At 41.5% G+C, this 24,510-nt stretch overlaps 1 protein-coding gene across 3 annotated transcripts; it reads left to right on the forward strand.

The window, feature by feature from the left end:
- Window positions 1–1,760: 1,760 nt before the first annotated feature.
- On the forward strand, window positions 1,761–24,262 carry EPHX1 (epoxide hydrolase 1). Of its 3 annotated transcripts, XM_026844949.1 has the most exons (10): window positions 1,772–2,003; window positions 10,814–10,873; window positions 11,453–11,637; window positions 13,510–13,690; window positions 15,894–16,121; window positions 17,156–17,285; window positions 17,784–17,998; window positions 20,433–20,541; window positions 21,524–21,649; window positions 23,222–24,262. In XM_026844949.1, exons 3-10 carry the CDS (start codon window positions 11,458–11,460, stop codon window positions 23,454–23,456), a joined length of 1,404 nt encoding a protein of 467 aa, XP_026700750.1. In that variant the 5' UTR covers window positions 1,772–2,003; window positions 10,814–10,873; window positions 11,453–11,457; the 3' UTR covers window positions 23,457–24,262. The 3 variants fall into 3 exon arrangements, with proteins under 3 accessions (XP_026700751.1, XP_026700750.1, XP_026700749.1); XM_026844950.1 differs by lacking the exon at window positions 10,814–10,873 and having other exon boundaries at window positions 1,761–1,858; XM_026844948.1 differs by lacking the exon at window positions 10,814–10,873.
- Window positions 24,263–24,510: the final 248 nt, after the last annotated feature.

A 24,510-nucleotide genomic window follows, 5' to 3' on the forward strand; every position in this document is an offset into this window, starting at 1 on the left:
ACCTCATCACTCTCTACAGCTACCTGAAAGGACATTGTAGAGAGGTTGGTGCTGGTCTCTTCTCACAGGTGATTAGCGATAGAACAAGAGGGAATGGCTTTAAACTCCAACAGGGGAGGTTCAGACTGGACATTAGGAAAAAAATTTTCACCGAAAGAGTGATCAGACAGTGGAATAGGCTGCCCAGGGAGGTGGTGGAGTCACCATCCCTGGATGTGTCTAAGGGTTGTTTAGGTGAGATGCTGGGGGATACGGTGTAGGGGAGAACTTTGTAGAGTAGAGCTGATGGACTCGATGATCCCAAGGGTCTTTTCCAACCTGAATGATTCTGTGATACTCCAAGATGAACAAATGAGTGACCATGGTGGCTTCTCGTAAGTCTTGCCCTCAAGGCCTTTCACCATCTTGGCTGCCTTCCTCTGGACACATTCTAACAGTTTGATGTCCTTCTTATACTGAGGCACCCAGAACTGCACACAGTACCCGAGGTGGGGGTGCACCAGTGCAGTGCAGCGTGGGACAGTCACCTCCCTTGACCAGCAAGCTGTGCTGTGCTTGGTGCACCCCAGGACACAGTTGGCCCTTTTGGCTTTAGTGGTATTTGCATGTCTGTATTTTCCTTTGACAGGCTGTGGGAGTTGTACAGTTTTCACAATAAACAGCCCAAACAGTTTCAGTTAGAAGGAATGTGTGTAAAAAACTAAACCTATGCAATCTTCCTCTTTTCTCTGTATGTCTGAGGTAACTACTTTGCTCACTGCTGTTTATTATTGCTACTGCCATGAGGCCTAAAAGTCCTGCTCATGAACCAGAAGCACCGTATGCCTAGCACTGTTAAAGCAAAGAGAAAAATTAATATTTAATGAATTAGCAATTTAGGAGGGTTAACACCCACAGGAAAATATATATGCAAGAGTGATACCTCCACGGTGGGAATTTTGAACTATCCAATCCCCTTCATGAATGGAGGAACAGGAAGGCACTAAGGAGGTAGGAAGGTGCCTTCCTGGATGACCGAAGACACCTGTTTTAAGAATATGGGACAGCCTGGATAAAGGATGAAACTACTTTATCAGGTTATAGAGGCTGGAGTTACTGGTTAACCAGAGATTTGAGTTGGCATATTAATAACAAATATGGGATAGAAGAAATGCAATTTTTCATTAACTAAAACAGTCAAATACAGTATCTATTTGGTAGCTGTAATAAAGTGCTATGACAGTGTGAGACATAATACAGCTGCATTTTCATCATCTCATGAAAGTTGTTATGTTTTACTGTGGAATTCAACACAGTCCTATTTGTAGGTTTGTGAAATCCCTGTAGTCCTACAAAAGAAAGATGTGTTGCTGATGCTTCTGGCACCTCAAGAAAATTAGTATGGAGCTGTTGGTGAAGCCAGATGCCCCAGAAGGAACAGAACTCACAGCCAGCGTGTTTGGCACAGAACAACAAAAGAAGACAAGCCTTACTTACAGAGCAGTTTAGGCACATGTTGCTTTAAAACAGATTACTTTTTAAATTTAGTAACTATTGCTGTTCGTAGCTAAACAGCATGACAACTGCACCAAATACGCTTTGAGCACAGGAATGCTTGAGCAGACTGGGGAGGGCAGGGCAGCCCTTCACGGGGAGAGCTACCGGGACAGGTCCCGGGCGGCGGCGGCGGCGGCCAGAGGTGAGGAAGGCGGCGCCGCGGGCGAGGACTGAGGAGCGTGTGCGAAGTTGCCTGCTCGGGGTGTGTGTGAAACAGTGCCTCTGCCCTCGCAGCCGCGGCGGTGCGGCCCGCGGGGGAAGGGGAGCGAGGCGAGAGCGCGGGCCTGAACTTGCCGTCCAGTAAATGAAATTATTTTTACAGGTTCTTGCGTGTGCGGCGGCTGCCGCCGAAGCCTGCGGACGTTGAACGCCGAGAAGCGAGGGAGCAGGGACCGTTGAAAGTGGGCTCTGCGCCTACGTGCCTTAAATACCATTGTTTTAGAGAGCGTGTGCCCCTCTGCCAGCTGGTAGTATCAAAATATTATTAACAATGGGTATTATTAAAGTCTGAATTAACAACAGTGACCCGGGTGGGGATTTTTGGGTTGACTTTGGGAACAGGAAGGCTCTAATTGGCTTTTTTTGGGGGAGAGCAGATGTGACACTCCCCGACAGCTTGCTGGAGCCGGGGTTGTTTGTCCGATTTAAGGTTCCTGATAAGCTGGCCTTGCTGCCGACAATACTTATGGAAACAACTATTTTATTTAGCATTCATTGGGAATCTGGCCAGGTTTCCGGGTTTAGACTAAGTGGCTTTAACTGTTGGTGTATAAATGGTTTAGTCTGGTTTTGATTTTGGTTTTTGTTTGTTTGTTTGTTTTTACTCATCTCTAAATGGGGATATGAAATTGAACTTTTTTGGTTTTTTATTGGGTCATTTGCCAAACCTGAAAATTGTTTGCATGATTACTATATACATAGTTCCCTTTGCTGAACAAGCGTTTTAGGGATGAGAAGAAAACCTTTTAAGTTTAATGACCGTATTTTGTTGCATAACTGAGCAATCTGCAAAGATTAAGCAAATGACACACTGCTCCTCAAGTTTGGCTCAGTTTGTCAGAATTCAGTTGAGATTTTTGACTTTACCCTGCAGTTAAAACCTGTCATAATCAAGTACATAATTTTCCAATTCTGTTGAATTAGGCTGCTTTATCTTCCCTTATTTTCATAGCATAGCTTTATCTAAAACAAGAGAACTTGCCTACTTATTGTAGGTGAACCTGCAAGATAAGATCAGTCTTAGAATCCACTGGCTCAAATTTACTTACACAGCCACGAATGTGGGGTTAATATTTTGATTGGCACTGTTCTTTTGAGATACCGTGCTTCTCCTCTGAAACGGATATTACTCCTGTCTGAAGTAAGCTAAAATTGAGACTTGAGTGCGCAAATTGCTCATGCTTACTGAAAATCGATGGAAGATAGGCACCAAAAGCAATTAGGCAGCTTTGAAAATCAATCCACGGTTGGAGTTGTCCAAGGACAAGGATTAGATCTTTGTCAGAGCTGAAGTCTTTGTGGGGAAGGTCCTGGCACAGTGTCAAGTTCATGACTCTTTGTTCTACATCTTTTCCAGTCTGAATTAATATATAAAAAACTTGTGTAGGGTTTGCTTAAACCCTGCTTGTTTGTTCCTTCTTCCGAATTTTGTTGTTTTTTTCACAGGGGCAATCATGGTGTTGAAGTAAATAATTTGAAATAGAGCACAGTCACTACTAACCAGTGCAGCCATAATCCATGTGCAGTTTTTCTGTACAAATTGCCCAGAATAGGTTTTGGATTACTAGGTGGTTTATAGGGCCTTTTTTCACCCCCTGTTGATCTACTACATTTTTTGTATTTCGGTCATTCCATAAGGTAATACCATGTTGTCAGCTTGTTTGTTTATCTAGGGCTTCGGCAAAGCTTTCAGACTTACCTAGTATTTGTAGACATAGAACTGCAATGTTTTAGTATGGTAAGCACTGTGAAACAAGTTCAGGCTTCGTAATAGAATATACATGGCCAATTTGTTCTAAGTAATTATAACGGGTAAATAAAAAGGTTTGGGGTGATAGTTCAGGAATGGTAATACACCCAGAAATTCTTGTTTCTTCAGTAATAGTTTGTCAAGTAATTTGTCAGTGGAGAAGTAGCAAAGCGGGGATGGGGGTGGTAGGTGGTAGCTTATAGCTCTAGGCAAAATGAATTGATTATCTTGCATATTCCTATGCACATTTCTTGTATTATAGTTGGAGTAGTCAAATTTTGTGGCCAAACGAGCGGAGGTAAAGCCTTACCTTTGTGGTAGAGTGTGCACTGCTTTGTTGAGCCTTCAAGAGTTATTTTCTTCATGCAGTGCACAATCCCAGAACCAGGGCAGTCTTCTTTAATGTGTGAGTTCCAAATGTGGCAAAGAGATCTCTAATTACTGTGTAAGTCCCTGAAGAAAAGTCTCTTGGAAAGTAGAGCGTCTTGCTTCTCTCTGAAGAGCTTTGGTCTGCTTGTAATTAATGCTGAAAATACATTTTCTGTTCTGAATACTACTGCTAAAAAAGTCCTGAATTCTTCCTCTCAATATATTATTTTTTAATTCAAAGAATCATGTGTGTAAATAGGTATTTACATAAATACGTGTTTATATAAACAGTAAAGCACAAAAATCTACTTCTAAAATGGCATTTGCTTTAATATCTTGGTCATGCCAGCCATAGCAGAATGGCTAACACAATGATTTGAATATACCTTGGGTTTTATGGTTTGGGGTTTTTTTAACTGGCATTATCATCTCTTATATATATTTAAACATATTGTTGTTGATTAAATTCTTTCTGATTGGCAGGGCTGGGAATATTTTTGTGGGAATCGTGGTAGCCTTGTTTTTTTCAGTAGTGTATGATGCTGTCTTCTAATGCATTTGCCAGAATGAGGACATTATCTGTGATTGTGTTTACGGAGGGATCCTACTGGGGTAAAAAACAGGAACTGTTTTCTAGGTTTCTTCTCTGAAAAGTGAGCTATTCTCCGACATTCCTCCAACTTTTTTTGGAAACATCTCTGCTGGAGATGATTAGGCGTAATCCACAAGACAAGGAAAGGCTCAGCAAACTTTCTGGTTTTTTGTTCTTTCTCTACTTCAAGGAATTCTTCTTCTTGCTGCACCCAGCAGTTGGGGTTTTTTGGTTTTTTCTTTGTTTGAACTCTGCAGTGAAGACCTGTAACTATTGCTCTACCAGTTTGTTCTGCGTGCCCTGGCTGCCCACTGCATCTGTATCCTGGGTGTGCTTTGCTGTCTGATAGATGAGTCTTTCTCTCAAGTTAAATGGCTATGTATTACCGATCAAAAATAAAGCTCTGTTGGAGGACCTAGCCCTCTTGACTGCTTCATCATGAGTCTTAATTGCTCCAATCTGGTGGATACAGGTAGTGCACTTTTCTTAGATGAAGCCTTAAATTCAAAGGGAACTTAAATATTTAGTTGTTATTAAGAGAGATATGAAGTAGCAAGAATTGTTCTTGTTACATGTTTACTCTGGCACATCCTTTTGGTGTTGCAGTTATTTGACAGAAAATGACGACTACCATCTGTTCCCCTCCTCTCTCATCATTCAAAGTTCCTTTTTTCTTTGAGAATGAAGTCTTCATAGAGAGATAACAAGTTTCTATCTCTTCTTGTTTCCATAGTCACAATTTATAAAAAAAATTTTTTTTTTTTCTTTTTACACTCTCATGCACGTTTTCACTCATGCTGCCTTTACTATTTGGAGTCATGATCCTAATTTAAAATTACAGTGTGCACCTCATCTTACTGTCTTGCAGATTGCCAGAAATTTCCTCTGGCAGTCTTTGTATTCATCATTTCCATCTCCACACCTTATTTTAACTGAAAGGTTGTCATGTACTTTGTTCTTACATACTTGAGAGTGCAAGATTTCAAACTGCACTCTTTCCCCGCCCTCCCCCATCCCCCCAGGCAACAAGACACATCGATTCTGCATATGTTAATAATTAAAGGTTTTAGTAATGCAGTTTTCTAACAGAGCTAATACAAAAAACCTGTAAAGCTTCTAGTTAAAGAACATCTTTCCCTCTCTGATTTCATGGAAGACTCTTAAGTGAATTAGACTAATAGAAGCCTCAGTAAATAGAAGGACACACGCTGTGCCACGCCACGAAGCAGTACGAGATGAACCCGAGTGTTACTTAGAGATCAGAGTGAGCACAGCATTGGCCGCAGTACCATCGTTGGTGGAGGAAGCCCTACTCTTTAGGGCTGGAGGACATAGTAAAGCTGAAGATGGTGCCCAAATTTCCTTTAAGGCCTGATGAACAATTACCTCGATCTCATTTCCTTATCTGTAATCTGGATTTGAAAGAGCAAGTAGTGTTGCTTAAATATGTGTTCTAAATTGAGGATTTTCCTCTTTAAAATGTGGCATGCAGAATTTTAAATTATGATTGCAAGATGAGCTTTGACTGGCCAGCGGGTGCATAAATGTGCTTCCTCCAGGTGAGGCAAAGTGGGTAACAACTTAGTCCCGTATCACTTTTATGCTTAGCTAGGCTTGGGTCTTGGTGCCTGCCAGATTTCAGTGTAGTACTGAAGTGATAATATCATTTGACGGTCATGGTATTGTAGGAAAAACTAGGTGGGAATATGTTGTGTAAGGTACTCAGCCTCGAGGTTCCCCAGGGACTGCCTCCCCTAAGTGCAGGTTCTGGGTGATGCATATGGGTACCCCCAGAGCTTTAAACTGTCTCTGTTACTGTTGTCCGAGGGGCAAAGCAGAGGCACTGCTGCAAGGGAGCAGTGCCTCGCTGCCACAGGTGTGGGGTGTTCCTCAGGGCCGATGGAGGTGTACCCCAGTCCTGTCCTGGGGACAGTGTGCCCCACTCCTGGGAGAGGCCTGGCCATCCCCCTGGGAGAGAGAGGGTGGTTTCTCCTTCTTTGAGGAGGTGGCCCCTTTCCTTGCTTGTAGTCTTTTAATTAGGTTCCTGCTGTACCAGCTAATTCCTGATTGCGAACAGTCTAGAAAAAGATTGTGGAACAGAATGATATCATCTCTTCCTGCTGTTTTGGAGATAGCATTGTATGCCACCTCCCATGGCAATAAAAAATCTAAATGCTAAATTTCTTATCGAGACAAGCCAGAAACTCTGTTGGATTTGTATTTCCTGTCTTTGATTTGATTCCCTGCGTAGGACGCTTTATTTCATCCGATGCCTACCTCTCCTTCTTTCCTACAATGTTAATGTATCATTTTCTGCTCACCTGGGAGATGTTATCGGTTGTATGCAAAACAATTCCTGCGTTGCTAAGCTATTTTGAAGGTTGTCATAATGCTCCATAAACTACAGACATATGAAGCTTTTCTTACACAAGTGTCTTCACTTCATGGTTTTCTGTCTGTTTCTGGTGCTGCATAATGACAAAAATGTGATGCTTGGAGGTGGTGGGACTTGGACTGAGGGTGAAGCTTCTGGGACTGTGCCATGTCTTAGTCCCTTTTAGGCTGTCATTGCTAGGGGACCCTGTTACAGGTGCCATGAGTTTTTGAAGTCCTTCAGAGGGTTGTTTTTCCTTCAGATCTGTTGGGAAGAGTAACCTGCAATTGCTGCTCTTCAGGCGAACTGATCTGTAAACAAAGACGCTGCGGCAGAGGGGTGCCTTTTCAGTAAAACCTAATGGGGGAGTTTATGTAACAGAACAAAAATAAATGGAAACATCACTTCTAAACTGAGCTGTTATTTCTCCTGCAGAGTAATTATTAATCAATAAACCTTGTATCTGACAGCATCAGAGTGTGCTAAGTGCTCCGAGCTACCTTGCAGTCGGCTGGTAAACCAACCTTGGAGAGTAAATGTTATTAACTGTAAACCATGATCACCCCTGGCATGTGTCTGAAAGCACCATGGTCTCTTGGAGCTTTTGCCTCACCCATGCGCCAGCTGGTTTGCACGGATACGGTTTAATGGCACCACTCAGAGTTGTGGGTATTGTGCATCTTTCAAGCCACAGTAGCTGGGTTGAGTAGCGTTTGGGCCAAAATGGGTTTCCAGATGTTAGGTTGAACGTCCTTGTAGTTGTTTATTTCTCCAGTAACATGTTTCAGATGGATTCTAATGCTGCAAGACAAAGGGGAATGATTACTAGTAGAACATGATGGGGATTTTGCCATTAAGCTGTTTCATAGGTGACCTCTCTAAAGAGTAAATAGGAGCATAAAAAGTTCTCTGGGGCATCTATTATTGGATACTGATGAAGACAGGGCATGAGACAGGACTTAGCTTTGATGTAAATAATAACTGCCCTGTTCCTGTGGAGCTATTTGCTCTGCTGGTACTGTACAAACAGAGGACAGTGCAAATCCAAATGCAAAAAATGCTGAAAAACAAGAGTGTTTTCAACAGGGAGCAGTAAGATACTGTAAGAAAGTTTTGGGGTTTTCTTGCAAACAACATATTACTCAAGATGCACTTGGTCTTCTTCAAGAAGAACTGTTTTTTTGGGCTATTTACTGGATCCATCACACTTGAACATTTTTCTTTCAAAACTTGTGTTTGAAGTAGCAAACCAAAAACATTCTTCCTTGGACTCTTTAGGATAAAAGTATTGTCTAAGGTATTTAAGTGCTGTCTACAAACAGTATCCACCCTGGAGTACAGCAAAATCTTGGAGCCTAAGTACTTGACCATGGAATGAATGGAAATATTTCCTTCTAAGGTCTTGCCTTTGGTCACATAAAAAGAGGAAAAAGCCAAAACAAAACATGAACTTCCTTTGAAGTAGTCATTTTTAAAGGCAACATGCCAGCATGGTTGCATCAAGAGGCTTCAGAGACTAAAACCATCAGCACTTCGTTGTTTACATCTCTGAAAACTGCAAGTATAGGAAAGTGTTTCTTCTTCCACATTCGTGGTGCTGTGTTGCTGTTATCACGGAACAAGTGTAAGGGGCTAATAACTTCCCTCTCACAACAGCTGAGTAGTTATTAGCAGAGGAAATTCTGGTGCAGATGCATCACGACTGAGGCTGCTTTATGCTGGTCCAATAACACACAGGAGTTTTAGAGAACTAGCTCGAATAGCAAACTTGGGAAATCATTGAGCGCATTTGCTCTAAGTGGTTTCCTCTCAGCACAGGCTGGAGAGGTTGGTAGGAGCATGCTGCGTTTCAGTAACTCATCACTAGCAAAACAATCCCTTTGAGTGTGCTATGAACTGGTGCAAGTTAAAATACTGCTGACGCACTTTGGCCTTTCTCATCCTCCTGTGCACTCAGAAAAAAATGTAGCAGAGCTGGAGCTGTGTGCTTGTTGCAATTAGGAATTTTACAGGTACTTTCAAGGGATCTGGAAGCGGTTGAATATAGAGAGCAACTTGGGATCTCTCTCTGTTAGCAAAAAATAATCTGACCAGTATCAGAGGCGGCTTCTTCTGAGTCAAAGTGACATCTCATGCAGATTGATTTGTCACTGGCCCCAGTTTTCTGTGGTAGAAGACAGAACTTTTGTGAGACTTGAAATTTATTTTGGTGCTTATTGCTGGATTGGAAACAAGCTCATCCTAAAGTCTGTTTGGAATTAATTGCAAAGATGGATATATATTCACTTAGCGAGTTCTTTGTATGCACAGTCCAGGGCAAAAAATACATGTGTTTGCACACAATCCCTTCCATGTCTTTTGCTGCAAAAATTCTGCTTTTTCAAGTCTTCTTGAGAGCAGGTGGGGAGAGCAGAAATGTTTTTGTGGATTTGGGTACTCCACTGACTTAGGACATACAAGTTTCTTGCTAGAGAATGGGCTGGGATTCTGTTCCTGGGTAAAGCAGTTCAATGTTAGGTGCTGTGCCTCTGTCACCATATTGGCGGAGGCAATGTTGCTGATACAGCATAAGCCAGGAGAAAGTTCTCTGTTTTTCTAGGTACCCCAGTCATCCTGCCTGAACAACGGGGCTGGCACTGAGCAGCTCTCTCTTCTCCTGGCATGGCTGTTTGTCATGGGGCTTAGTAAGCATACTGAAATTGGCTAAGAGTTTGAATTTTTCGTGTGTAGTGTTTACATAGTTATGCTGGTGAACCTTTGTAGTCTAGACACGGCCTGAGTTGTGTTGTGATTTCAGGGAAGTTGCTGTTCTTTTCTGTGAAGACTTAGCAATAGAAATGCTATTAAATACTGTGGTAGGTATTATGTCTATGTAAAGTGCTTTGAGGTTTCTAAAAGCCCTTCCGGTTCTGCTTTGCAGTAAAATTTAATTGTGCTCTGGAGGCTCCTAGACTGCATTGGTTTATGTGTTGAGGCAAGCTGAAATTGGACAAAGTTTTCAATTCTGGGGTAAGTTATGGTTGAGTATGGTGGAGGTGGGAAAAGATTGTTGTCCTGTGCTCCAGAGAGCACTATAGAGTTAAAACTAGCACGTCCTCAAACAACAGATATTACAGAAGGACCAATGAACTGAATAAATGGATCAAGTTCTTTCAGTGCCTATCATTTCCATTTCTCCAACCTCTGAGGACTGAGAAATTTCAAGTCACTTTCAAGGCTGTAGCACTTGCATGTCGAAGCAATATATTTTTGTAGTTTACTGCCCTATCTGCATAGTACCTGTCTTCTGTACAAATGTTTTATTGAGTGCTCTTTTTGACCATTTTATTCATTTATTGTCAGGGATTAGAAATTTAAATTCTGTGTCCTGTCACATAAAGGCACTTACAAGACAGGTCAGTTTTACTCCTGTTATAATCACGTGAACTCCCATTAACCTGTGTTACAATCCCTGTTTTGATCCAGGAATACCTTTGACCAATTTCAGAGCATCAAATTACTCTGCAGCAGCAAAACCAACAAAACCTTCCTGGTCTGGAGAGAATGAAGCTTGTTCTGTGTCATAAACAATGCTTGCCCTACAGAAGTTTTGAAATACTTCATGTTTTATCAATTCCCCAGCAAATGAATGTTTGAAACACAACATTCTTTAAAACTATGCATTAAAATGACATTACTGCTCCCCAAACCACCTTTACAGACATTTCTCATACTTAAAGGGATGCTTGAAAACATCGATTATTAAAGAGAGTCTGAGTAACTATTTTTTCTACTTGCAGCATGAAACAGTTCAAATGGATTTTGTTGTTGTTAAGGTGTTCTGTTGGACTAAAACACAACAGCCCTGCGGTCCAGTTATGCAGATATGCTGTGAAATCAGGTTGTTGACTTTGACAGAATTTTGTCTTTTGGGGAAGGTTGTTTTAGAGCCAGGAGAACATGCTTGTGGTCTTTTGTTTTCTCTTTAAAACAGTTCAGAGGGAGAAAGAAAAGGAAGGTCCTTCTACCCTTTGCACTGCTGTTCAAGGGTTAGGTAAATATATCCCTGCTCCGCTTGCCCACGCTGATTGGGAGGTACAAGGTGGTTGCCCTCATGCTCTTTTTATTCTCTATATGTGTCTTGGGTTTTTTTTTTTTTCCTTCTAAATCTGTAACAATGGATATGTGAGCCTTACTGAAGAGATGCTGTGCTTCTGAATTTGTGGCAAATCTAGAGCTTCAGAGAAAGAGAAATCATTAAACCTGAATTATATCCACAGTCATCTCCCTTACTGTTGAAGTTTAGCAGCAGTCAGCAGCCACTGAGGAAGCCAACATGGCGTGTTTAATCAGAGGACTATTTAATTAATTACCAAGCCATGTGACCTCTTGACTTGCTTTGAGTTCTGTTTTTACTAAATGTCTTCTAAGTTCCTCCCCATTAAGTTGTGTAGGTTAAAGCATCGTATTTCTGAAATTTTACAGAAGTGTTGATGTCTTGTGAGTGACAGAACATCATGTGGTTTGAATCCTATCTTTAAGAGCAAGTAAACCACTATACTCTTTACAAAGTAAGTTGCACGTCTCAGAACTATCTGATTGGGCTTGCCAGAATTCTGTTCTTCCTTTGCAGGCATTATGCTGCTCGAAGTGTTCCTGGTTCTGGGGACAGTCATCATCTACTTCTTACTTTCCAAGAAGAAAGAAGAGACATTACCCTTCAAAGAGGGATGGTGGGGCAGGGGACAAAAGCCTGACACTGAAGAAGATACAACTATTCGGCCATTTAAGGTGGAAACTACAGAAGAAGAGCTGAGCGTAAGCAAATCTCTATACTGGGGAGAGAGAAGAAAGAAATGGCTAAATAAATGCAGAACTTGTTTGGAAGTAATTTTTTAAATTGATCCGATAGTTACATTTGTGAGAATGAGCAATGATGTCCAGGACTTGGGGAGGGGATTTTTCAGTACTTCAGAAGATAGGTATGCATAGGCAGTTTTCACAGCGTGCTATACAATTTTGTTCTCAGCTGGCTGTTGCAAGATTGCTAGTAAATAAATCTACTCTTTAAAGCCTAATAAACATAAAAATCATATTACAGATTACTCAGCTATGTGTTCCCATTTGTGCACCTTCCTCAGTTTGATTGTGTAGACCAGAATAAGAATGATGTCTTTTTTTCTTTTTTTTTTCTTTCAAGAGCAATTATGAATATCTAATTCTCTTGACTGCTTTATGTTTGCAGCTGTGTTGGATGCTGATTCTTCTGTAATTAATGATCTACTTTGGTCAACACTAATACCACAGTGGTAATTACAGTAAACACATACGTTGCAGAATTTGTTAGATAGCAAGAATTTGCTTGTGTGTGTTTAAGTCCGGGATTGCACAGTTTCATATATCTGTGTGGAGTTAGTGGTTCAAACAGTACTCATGGGGTTGCTCATACTGTTCATTTATAATGGATTCCTATTTTCTCAGCAAGGCCTGGGTTTTTTAACACTTTGTTTGCCCTCTTTAGTAATATCAATGGACATTGATCTCCAATATGTTTTCCCCTTACACTGCAGACACAAAGCTAGATAATTCTAATTTCTAATTTACAGATCTTTTTGAAACACACAATTCGGTATTATGACAGCTATTGCAACATAATCCATCGGTAGAAAACTCTGTTTCTAAATACATTCTTCTGTAAACTAGGAGTTAAAGTTATATTACTTATATTACTAAAACATTTTTTAAAAGGTGTTGAACATGGACAAAAACCATGTATGTAAAGACATGTTAAAAACATCATTTAAAAATCCACGCTTCTGTACATGTTAGATGCCAAAACAGTGAGGATACTGACATCTTGCCTAGACTGAGACTGCCTGTTCAGTGTGAGGTGTGAGCCAGTGCGTACACCTAACTCATCTTAGTCAGTGAGAGCTATCTCTGTCTCTGTCTTAGAAAATGCTGTCCAGGTTTAAACCCCACAGAGACTTGAGCAGGCTTAGATTTCCAGACCTGTCTTCTACCCTCAACTATTCTGTGGTTGTGTTCGCAGTAGGAAGGGCATCTTGGCTGTCCTTCCCTGCTGCGTGATTTTGGACTGATTTTGCAGTATCGTCAGCATTCCCTGTAACCTTGAAGTGCAGTGGGAAGGTCACTTCCATAGTTACTCTAGGTTGGGAAGCTTTAATTCCAGTGTAGTTTCACCAGTTTTGTGGCCATGTGAAATTCCTCAGTGTTTCCCAGCATAGACACGGAGCCTCTTTGTTTGCGAAGGAGAGCAAAAAGTTTGGGCCAAATCCATGCATTGATTTGTGAGGTTGGGCTTGCCAGTAACCTGGGGAACAAAGTACCATGGAAAGACAACAAGACTTAAACTGTGAAGCCACAGTACTGTCAGAAGAGTGTATTGTCCTCTGTGGTTATCAGCCTGGCAAACAGGTTAGCCAGCCCTGCAAAACAAAGACAGAGAGAGTGTTAAGAACAGCTGTGAATGGAAGAGGAAGGAGGCCATCTGGAGGAGAAAAAGCATTGGAACAGCTGATGGAGCGTCAGCAAAATGCACAGGTGTCATTAGAGATGTTTTTTTCATTGTTCTCATTTCACTTGGGGAAAAACTAGAAACCATGCACAGTGGAGCACAAGATGGCAGACACAAGTGCTTGTATGTCTCTTCTTTCTCTTTCCCTCTAGGACTTATTTAGAAGACTTGACCAGGCTCGATTCGCTGAGCCCCTGGAGAACAGTTGCTTCCACTATGGGACTAACTCAGTGTATCTCAGGAAGGTTGTCTCCTACTGGAAAAACCAGTTCAATTGGAAGAAACAAGTTGAAGTCCTTAACAAGTACCCGCAATTCAAAACTAAGATTCAAGGTGCATGTTTTTTTCCCTTAAAAAACAAGCAAACAGCAATACATAATTTTGTCTAAAGGGATCTCAGCAGTAAGAATGCCGTGGTTGTGTTGCATGGGCTGTGCTGCTGTGGCGTGGACCACTGGTACTGCTGCTGAAGCAGCAAGAAACCCCTTCATCGTAACTGAAGCCTTTAGGACATGGAATGACAAATGGAATTCCCTTGTGCGTGGATGGGCTGTCAGCTGGTGTTAACAGGAGCCAAGCACAGGCATTTGGGAACAGAACTGGATCCTAAGATGTACACGTGTTCCCTGACTTGCATGCAGTCACGCAGAAATACCCACAGATGCTGCCTCTTGCTCCACGTAGTTCCCCAGCTGCCACTGTCAGGGTGATGCCACCAGCCTGGCAGCCCTCCTCGGCTGGGTGTGCTGGCTGCTCACGTTGTCCCTGCGTGGCAGGGCAGATGCACTCTGCTGCACCATTTCAAGCATTCACAGCCCCAGAAATGCAGAATGCCTTTCCCTTGGGGTTGATCTGCTGCCAGGTGTGAGTGAATGTTTGTCTTTTCATTCAAAGAACAGACACCTTGTGAAAGAGGCCATTCAGCTAAGGTCTGCTGGTGCTGGAGCTTGGTCAAACCGGATGTTTTAAATGCTTAAATTAGGGTTGTGCTTGGGTCATTCAGGGGTACAGTTGTAGATTTAGAGCACAGCAGGCAATCGCCTCACATGATGGCAAAATTCAAGCTTGAGACTATGCTATTATGTTTGTACTTGCACCCATAATTGTACATTACTTCAAATGGGGCAGTTCATAATATTTTAAATGGATTTGGGACATTAAACAGTTGTTACATAGTGGTTAGCACATAAAGATTTTATTTGAAAACCAACATGGCTAGTGCTGAAAAAGATAAAAGCAAAATGTCTTCTCTTAAAAAAGAAAAAAATAGTATCATGAGACAAGAAAGGGAAAAGAAGCTAAGGACAATGCACTATGTATAGCAATAGGAAGAGAAATTTCAGCGTTAGGAATGATTATAGAGATGAGACATGAAAAGACAAGATCAAACATGCCATATATCAGATTCCTAGCTTCTGTCATCACTTCAAAGCTATTCAGAGACTACAGAAATCCACAGAATTGTCAAGGATGGGGAAATCACAGTCAGTGAAAGAGGGTGGGATTGCTGGTGAGCTGGAGTTGATGTGAGTAAAATGTGCTTAAATACATCAAGAAGTGAGGCATTCAGGCTCTACTAGGAGCAAATTATTGTTTCCTGGAAAGCAAAGCCCTGAATAGATTTGAGGAAAAGCAGTTCACCTGGAGTGACTAGTGCAACACTGTGTGAAGCCTACTGCTTACATATTGTAGGGATCACAAAGGAAATAGACTGCAATTTTTACCTTTTTACTTAACAGTGAGGAGACCGGTCCTAGAATGTAGTTGCTTGTTTTGGTTTACTCACTTAAAGAGATACTGAAAGCTTTGGACAAAAGGTAAAAAAGATCTACAAAACTGAACACTTAACTTTTAGGAAGTCATTTTTTCAATCTTTGATTCAGCATGTTTGGTTTATCAGCAGTTAAGATTTCTGCCTTGATTACAGGAGGCCTCCATAGACACAGAATACATACTGAAGGCTTTTAAAATTCCTTTTGCTGTAACATTAGGATCAATGGCTGGAGACAGAAGCTTAAATGGAAAGTAAGGCATGCATGAGACAAGGAGAGTGAGTAATGCCCCCAAACAAACAGCTGCTAGTTATGATGGATTCCCTGTTTCTTGATGCCTTCAAGTTGCAATTGTATGACTTTCAGAAAGAAAAATCTGTGGTTGGCTGAAGCCTATCTGGTGCCATATAGGGACATTTGGGTAAAATTTAAGGGCACTTGGGCTAAATGATGTAATTGTCTCTTCTGCCTTTAAGCTGTGTGAGTCACTGTGTTACCGTTAGTAGATTGCTTCACTTCTGTGTCTTAATTTGCCAATTTATTTTAAAACAGAAATACGCCGACCTCATTTGGCTGCTGTGATGCTGAATTGCCCATTATAAAGTACTTTAAGGTCTTTGGATAAATGGATCCAGAAAAGTGCAGTGTGTTTGCATGCTCACCCAAAAAGGACTTTAGAAAAGATTTATTAATAATCTGTTCCATGATTAGTTTCAGTGTTGTGGTAAATTCGGGCATGTTAATTAATTATTTTGTTTTTACAGGCATTGATATCCATTTTGTTCACGTAAAGCCACCTCATTTGCCTGAAGGCCAGTCTGCAAAGCCATTATTAATGGTTCATGGTTGGCCTGGCTCATTTTACGAGTTTTACAAAATTATCCCTCTCCTGACGGATCCTGCAAGCCATGGCCTCAGTGATGAACACGTTTTTGAAGTTATTTGCCCATCTATCCCTGGTTATGGTTTCTCCGAAGCACCACACAAAAAAGGTATGATGTATGACGAGAAGAAACTGAACACAAGCCTAGTCTCACAGTGAGCTGGCCCCTGTTAGCAGACTAGTAACTCCTGGCTCTTCCTGTTTTCCCAGTGTAGAAACAAAGATCCTGTGTGTCATGTGGGAAGAGGGAGATCTCAGTGTGACTTCAGGTGACACGATTAATTAGTCTCAGGAGCAATGTATAGATAATTTCAAAGGACTATAAAAAGTTCCAAAGTGACAGCTCATTAATTGTAATTGAGTCCGTGAATTGTGGGTCGGTGAGCAGGAAGAGTAAACTTAATTTGTTACTGTGTCTTTTGGATGTTTTGAATCCATATTCAACGGCATTATACAGTAGGTGAGAAGTAACAGCTGGAACAAATCAGTTCATATATCTACATGGTAGACTGCAGCCAAATACCTGCTTGCTCAGCTTGTGCTCTGAATTACACAAACACAAGCTGCAACAAATTGGAGCAAGGTAGTATTTAAAGTAGTGATACTGAGTTTAGTATTTAATTATGTGTGCAGGTGAACGATGTGGGAAAGGTTGGTTTTGCTTTTCTCTGCTTCCCTGGTTATGATTTATGTGGTCAGTGTTTAGCGGAGTGCAGAAGTGCATTACTAGTGGAAAATTAAAGTTTCTGAGTATCATTAAGACAAGACTGTGCTGACAGTAGACAAAATGGAAACATATTCCCTGGGCAATGCTCTGTGCTTCTGAGAGGGCTCAGCTGGTGTATGACTACAGTTTAAAGGGTTTCTGGAAACCCCTCGGTGGGGCATGTGGGCAACCAACTGATGGGGTTAGGAGAACACAAGTCTGCAGTGAAGGCTGGACTTTGTCCTCAGAGTTTCTGCTTGCTCTCTAGACTTTGCCTGGATGATGTGACAAGGGTTTCCATATAGTCTCTCAGGCAAGGAAAAACGGACTTGTAGCTTTTTAGGAAGTTGAACGTTGCCTTTATTGGGAGAATAAATGCTGCACAGTCAGAAGCATAGCTGGAATTAATGCAAGTGTTCTTTTTTCTTTTAATGCAGACTTTGATTCTGTAAGTGCTGCTTCTGTTTTTTATGAATTGATGGTCAGACTGGGATTCAAGGACTTCTACACACAAGGTGGTGACTGGGGCTGGCTCATCTGCACCAATCTGGCCCAGATTGCTCCCAAGTGAGTTCCCTTTTGGTACAGTGCTGTATGACTGGCATGCAAAGCTGTTTTATTCTTTGAATAGTTATTTCTTGTGCACTTTTGAGAGTTCCTGTCCAAGTCCTTATATGGGCACTGTGTAGTTTCTCTCTTCAGTGCTCAGCGTTAAGCAGTGATCCAAAATGACATACCTTTGCACTATATGCCTCTTCTTTCAAACAGTTGTGCAGTAGTTTTGCAATGGCCCCACGGGGGTCTGAATTGGAATAAGTACTTGTAACAGAAGGAGGATTTGTGGATTAGTGCCCAGGAGTGTGTACTGATTGCTGACAGTTGCCCCTTTGACTTGTCATTTTTGTGTGAAAAGCCACACTACAAAGTACAGCTATGTATCATGATGTAATTAGCAGGTCAAATTCAAGTATGTCCCCTTTTGTTAATAACATTTTAAATATAACAACTTTGAATCACATTTTATTTTTGTTAATCTGTGGGGGATTTTTCTGTTTTTATTTTTAGCCATGTGAAAGGTCTCCATTTAAATCTAGCCTCAGTTACGAAGATGGGATTCTTTCACCTGCTCTCCGTGCTGCTGGGCCGCTATCTTCCAGGGCTCTTCGGTTTCCAGGACGAAGATGTTAGGCGGATGTTTCCCTTCTTGAAAAAAGGGCTCTACAGGATCTTGCTGGAGTCTGGCTATGCTCACATACAGGCTACAAAGCCTGATACTGTTGGTAAAACAAACAAACAAACAAACCAACCTTTTGAGCTCAGAATACTTAGTTTGTTCATTTTACTTGTACTTTCATAGGAAAAAAAAATTACTACTTAAAATATGCAGACAATCAGTGGCTTTTTTCAGGGAAACTGAAGTAGGAAGGTTAGAGGTTATAAAAGGTGGGCTCCTTTTCTGTATGCAAGCCAGAAAAAGTTACATATGTGTGCATAGTATTACACTCACTTTTGTGTGCAGAAGCAGTAAATCTGCACATGAAAACTGAGCATGCTCTAAGTGGCTCTGACCTAATTTTCAGTTTTCGTAAATAAAATAGTTTAATACTTTTCCACTTCTGCTATCACTGGAGACTGTAATTCTATGTCAAATGCAGCTATGCTGAGAGCAAAAGATAGTTTCTTCACAGAGAATGGATCACAATCAAATGATGTAAACTACAAGAAGCTGTTAGCTGTCTCAGCACACAATGTAGCTTATTTGTAGGGATAAGTAATACTTGAAAAGTATAAAATCAAATTTTGTTTTCACTCATTGTTCTGAATCACTTGCAGACTTTCAAGTAAAAAAAAAAAACAGTGTACCTATGAATGTTCTTTCTAGATGAGGCAGTCAGATTGCTTAACTGCTTTAAGTATCTGAGTATTAAGTGTGTCTGTTTTGAAAACATCTTTGCAACTGAATTGGACGACTGAGTTAGAAATAATGAATATATTTTAGTTTAGTGTGGCAGCAGTTCACTCATGGATTTTATTAAAAACACAGCTGAGGAAACTTTCTTAATGATTTTCCATAAGCTTACCTACAGAAGCAAGGCATATTCTTAATGTGTAGGCAAAATGGTAATTGTATGGATTTTAAATAATTTTGCTTCCTTTGAGCTTTGGTTTCTAAAAATTACTAGTCTCTAATTCCTTTTGTGCTTTAAGAAAAGGTGGGGAAGCTGGTGGCTGAAAGATGCCTAGCCATGCTCCTTCTGCTCTGGTTTCCTGGCTGATTCTTGTCCCCACCAGTAATGCGTGGTCTGTCAGAGCGGACTGTGCAGACTGGGAACCAGCAGCCAGTTCGTGTTTTGGGAGCTGGAGCAGGAGCATTCCTGCAGCTCTGAGGACAAAGAAGAGAAGAGCGTGGCAGGTGGCAGGTTCCCACAGGGAGGAAAACCACTCTGAAGAAGGGAGCGTAAGGTAGCTGGAAGAAGCGCAGCCATGGAGGCTACCACAGTCTTCTGGTGGTACAGGGCTATCTTGCAAGCTGTCCAAAGCGAGGTAGCGGTCTCTGGCTCTTGATATATCTGTACTGTGCTTGCTAATACTATACTCAATTGCTTCAGAGCTGGCTTTTAATCAGACTGGCTTGCGTGGATTTGATTTTACACTTATTCCTTGGGAAACCTGCATGGAGTGTGGGTTCATTTTCAATGGACTGAAACAGGCAGCGCCTGTATTCAAAGTACTGTTAGGATCAGTGTCAGTTTTTCCTATATGTAAACCAACATACTCTTCTTTGTTCACAGCATGTCTATGAGAATAGACTATTGCTTGTCCAGTTCTGCAGATCTGGGAAGCATGCTCAATATAACTCTTTCAAACATTTGGTATTTCAGTTATCAGCCTTAGTTGTTTAATAACAGAAAGTCAATTATCATGTTTAAATAGCAGTTGCTGATGAAATGGTGCTAGCTGTAGTGTTAGGCTTCTTTCAGAAAGGTTGGATTGCATGGCTGGAACTTCAAATATATATTGCTGTTCCTCAGGAAAAGCTTTTTCTAAGGTTTTTCCGAGCAGCTGGGACAGTTTATGGTCCCTGGATTTCACAGCACTAGGACATATTAGCAAAGTTTCAGGAGCAGGTGTGTTTCTTCTGTCCAAGCAAAACAAACCATAAAAAAAAAAAACAACCCTTGTTCTCATGAAGACAGTTGGCTATTGTTAATTCAGAGGATGGACCTTTTAGTAGAGCCTTGCTCTTCCTTAATGACTTTCTAATAATCCTTAAAATGTTTTTGCTGCTAGATAATGGTGCAAATTCTCCTGGTCATGTGTAGGCATGTGGGGTTTGGCCCTGTAATGCTGTTTAATAAGTGACAACTTCCAGATTAATGGAAGCTAACACTACTTGGCACATAGAGCTTAATCTTATTATTTTACAAGAAAAAAAAAAAAAGAAGCCAGCAGAAATCCAATACTGTTACATCAGTTCAAAAAAACATACAGTCTGAGCTAATGTGGAGCCTGTTGGTTTGCAGATACTATCAGTTTATGATTCAACAATAAATGGCTCCAACTTGTTCCACTATTTTATTTATTTAAGAACACAGCTGCTGGAACAGCTTTGTAAAGTTATCTACCCTGTATTCTAATGGGCCGCTTCTGTGACAGTCTGAGTTCAGTAGTCGGATACTGCCATTTTAATTACATTTTCGTCCTCCTTTCCAGGCTGTGGTTTGAACGACTCTCCTGTAGGACTGGCCGCATACATCTTGGAGAAGTTTTCTACATGGACTGATCTGGAATTCCGTAATTTAGAGGATGGAGGACTAGGGAGGTAAGTGTTTCCTCTTATGCCATTTTGGATGAGGTGACTAAGCCCAGTCATAGCTAAAGAAGTTTGGCTGGATTGATCGCCTCACAACTGGTAGGGAGCCTGTAGTGACCACAGATGGTACAGTGCTGTACTACAGCATGCAAAGAAGCAAACAGACCATGAAGGCTCATGTACTCCCTTGCCACTTTGATCTTCTGGAAAAGATACACCCTGCAACTGCTGGGTATTGAACTGACTTAGGTGGAAGAATCTCATTTGCGCAGGAAACCAAAAGTTTAACCTACATTAAGATGCTGAGAAACAGAACTCATGATTCTTTTTAATACTAATACCTAACTATGAATTTGCTTTAGATTGATCAGAATTTGCTTCATCTACCTACCGCTTGCTAAGGAAGGATCATTCTTAGTGTGTGGCAGAAACCTGAGATGAAGTCGCCTTTGCGAATTGCTGAGGTGCCTGGCAGGAATGGAGTGAAGGGGCATGTTCTGGAAAGCTCCAGTGACAATGGATTTGAATAGAATGTTTGCACTGCATACAGCTCATCTTATAGGAAACATGCACTGTTTACAGCACGTGTTGGTGTGATGGCTCTATCGAAGGCTCATGGTAGCATTTCAAATTATTAATAATAAATGGCACAAGCTGTTCTACATCCTTCTTCTGCTCCTGCCCTCCCAGTCTACGGACAGTATCGACAGCTGTGCTGGAGCCTCAGGTGCCTCTTGAGTCTGCCTTCCATCTAGGAGTTAAAATATCACTTCTTGGTTTGTGTCTGAAAGCCTTTAATGTGCTTAATTGGTCACTGACAGATAGAGGGGGTAGCATACTTCACCTCTCAACGCTTTTTCTTCAACAAGTTAGCTATATTTTCCTGTAACTTTTTTTTTTTCTTACAACCAAACCAAAGTCAAGTCCCTGCTAAAGTAATGCAAAATGGTGTTTGGTTCTAACTAAGCAGTCTCTGCGTTTACTTATTCAGGAAGTTCAACCTGGATGATCTGCTCACCAATATCATGATCTACTGGGTGTCAGGCTCCATAGTCTCCTCAATGCGTTTTTACAAGGAAAATTTGCAGAAGGGGATAGGCACACAGAAACATGAAAGGTAAGTAGTGGATGTTTTTAACTATTTTGCCCTGAACTTAATTTTACTGTTGCAGAGAGGTTGCTTATGTCTTACAGCTGCTGCAAGTTCCCGAATGCTAAGGAAAATCGATGCTCTATCACAGTGTTCCTCTGCAGGACAGGTCTGTTAGTTAATGTACTGTGTTGTGCTTGGAAAACACGGTGATTAGGTAAGAATCCTGAACCATCATTAGGGAGAACTGACTGGAGGCACTGCTTGAGGACCTCCCATTCACGGTGTATCCAACTAGGAAAAAGCACGTACAAGTACTTCCAGATTTTACTTCAGTTACTAAATTAGCCTGTGACTGAGTCATGCAGTCAGTTTTGTTATAGCTTATTTCGTTTGTAGTTCTAGTACTTTTCCGGACACAGTTTGCCTATTTCTGCAAAAGATTTAAGTCCTACCTTTGGAAGCAACTTCAGTAGACCAACAAACTGCATAATTTGAAAGTCAGTAAGACTGATGTTACTGCTGCGCAGACACTTAAGACAGCAGCTTGGCTGCATATACTTGTGTCAGCTTGAGTATCAGTGAAGGCTTAAACCTGCCCTAAGGTATCTGCAACCACAGCTCACTGCTGTGGTATTTATTTAGCTGTGAAATGATGCTCCCAAGAAGCTGACTCAGTTCTCGAAGCTGTTGTGGCTATGCTGTGGGCAGTATCCTGCTCCAGTTCTGCCTACATGAGATGAGCTATATGAGCTGCTGTGTGCCTAGAGGAGAGAGTCTCAAAGTCCTCTGTAAAATGAGGCACCCTGTTTTCAGGTTTCTAGTGGTTACATGCCCAACAATTTTTGTATCTACATTTTAAAGTCTGTCACTTCTGACAGTGCAACTTATGTGCATTGGGGTATTTAAACCCAGAAAAAGTTGCTCTGTTTATAACAAGTGTGCATCATTCCACTGTCTAAGATACTTTTCTCCTCATATCCAGTTGCTTCCCACACTTACTAATGTGCAAACTGTTCTGCAGAGTGCATTCATGCCAGTTAAAAGCAAGAGCTACTTTACAGGGTACAGTCTCACGTTCAGAAATGCTTCCTCTGACCTAGTCTAGATTTACTCTTCCTCCCCTCTCCTCCCCCTTCGCAGCAGTTCAAGATAATTCTTTCCCCTGCCTACCCTCCAGTTGTCCTGCCAGGCTCAACATGTTCCAGTTGTAATCTTCACTGAAAATCTCTCTCCAGCCCTTGTCAAATTGTGTGCTTTCCCCTCAATACATGACTCCTGAGCCCTGAATGCAGCATGAGGAAACTTGATACCCCCCACGTCCTAGGGCTCTCTTCTCAGTTTCCATCCATTCTTCTAAGTCTCAGGCCCCAGCTCCCTTACAAAATTGCCTTATTATCAATGTGTGCAAAAATTTTGGTATTTTTTTTTCCCCAGGAATGGGAGTGTTGTCTAGTCTTCAAATCTAGGACCCGGAAGTTGAATTTTAATTGCCTAACAACAGTGTGCCCAACTGTTTAACAACATTGCCATGGGACTTTCCATTTCTTGCAGAGTTAAGTGTTTGAAAGATTAAAATTATTCTCTCTCCTCTCTCAGGCTCACAGTACAAGTACCTACTGGCATTGCCTCCTTCCCTAATGAAGTCATGCACACACCCCAGGCTTGGGCCCAGAAGAAATACACCAACATAGTTTCCTTCCATTTCATGCCTCGAGGTGGCCACTTCGCAGCCTTGGAGGAACCGGAACTTCTTGCTGAAGATATTCTGCAGTTTGTTGGGAAAGTAGAGAAAGAGCACCTTTGGAGAAAGGAAGGCGACCAACTCCCCTAACAAACAGCAGGATAAATGGTTATAGCTTAGCACACGTACAGGCTCTACTGAGTCTCCTGTAGTCTGTGTAATTAGATCTTATTCTTGACCAGATGTGAGAGAGGAGAGCAAGAAAAATGCAGCGTATTTCAATGAGATACTGCTGCAGGGACCTACTGATTTTGGGTTGGGTTTATTTTGTTCAGCTAGGCTAAGAAAGTAGCATGAAGATTACTTGGTTATCTTCTGCCCTGAGCACAAACTTCTAAAATCTGTTCTGTATTATTCCTGACTCTTGCTCTAAAATTGAAAAATAGACCTTACAACTAATAACATAACTAATAACAGTTTAATTGTTAGGAAAGGCTTTTCTTCATGGCAGCCGTAAAACTCGGTGTAGGTGTGAGGTTCCTCACCTAAATAATGGGGAACAGCCACGCAAGACCTAACTTGCATGAGTGTGTCAGTTAATCAGCATCGATGATCTACAGTACCTTTAAACTAGCCAGCTTACTGCTGGCTGCCTTTCTCTTCCAGCCTGGGCTGTGAGGAAGCTCAGCTCCCCGTGCCAGGCTCCTGGGGCAGCAACACGGGAGGAGCAGCTGAAACACACGGGTGCCTGTAGCTCCAACCAGGAGGAGGGGTTGGGTGAGAGTGATTATAGCCCAAGGTACCTCTGCACTGAATTTGTACTCTTAACTAAAATCAGAGCCCTGGAGGGGCTCAAGACACTGTGGCTTTGCACTGCTCCTGCAGCTTATTGTAAATACCTGCTCCTAAAGAATAAAAATTTGATTAATTCAAAATTAAAAGAAACTTGCATTAAAACTTTGAAGAAACACACAGGTATTATCCAATTTTTTGATAAGTGAGATTTTACTCACCCTATTGATTCTGTACTGCAGCCGTTACAAAGGTCAGATTGAAGGCAAACTGCTCAAAGAAAATTGAACTTGAAGGGCTGTATGTTTTTGCCAGCAACGGTCCCTAGTGTGTGCAGTTGAGCTTCAAACACTCTTAAACTGTATCCAGATGACTGATTTCAGTAGGGTTTTGTCCTCCAGTCACTTCTGAT

The sequence above is a fragment of the Athene cunicularia genome (assembly GCF_003259725.1).
Source record: "Athene cunicularia isolate RWA chromosome 3 unlocalized genomic scaffold, athCun1 chr3_part1, whole genome shotgun sequence".
In the NCBI taxonomy this organism is placed as follows: domain Eukaryota; kingdom Metazoa; phylum Chordata; class Aves; order Strigiformes; family Strigidae; genus Athene; species Athene cunicularia.

Excerpts from the sequence above, each read along its gene's own strand:
- EPHX1 (XM_026844950.1), top strand. The coding sequence starts at position 11,458 with ATGCTGCTCGAAGTGTTCCTGGTTCTGGGGACAGTCATCATCTACTTC. Across the intron at positions 11,638-13,509 it reads CTACAGAAGAAGAGCTGAGC|GACTTATTTAGAAGACTTGA; the intron begins GTAAGCAAATCT and ends CTTTCCCTCTAG. Across the intron at positions 20,542-21,523 it reads GAGGATGGAGGACTAGGGAG|GAAGTTCAACCTGGATGATC; the intron begins GTAAGTGTTTCC and ends TTACTTATTCAG.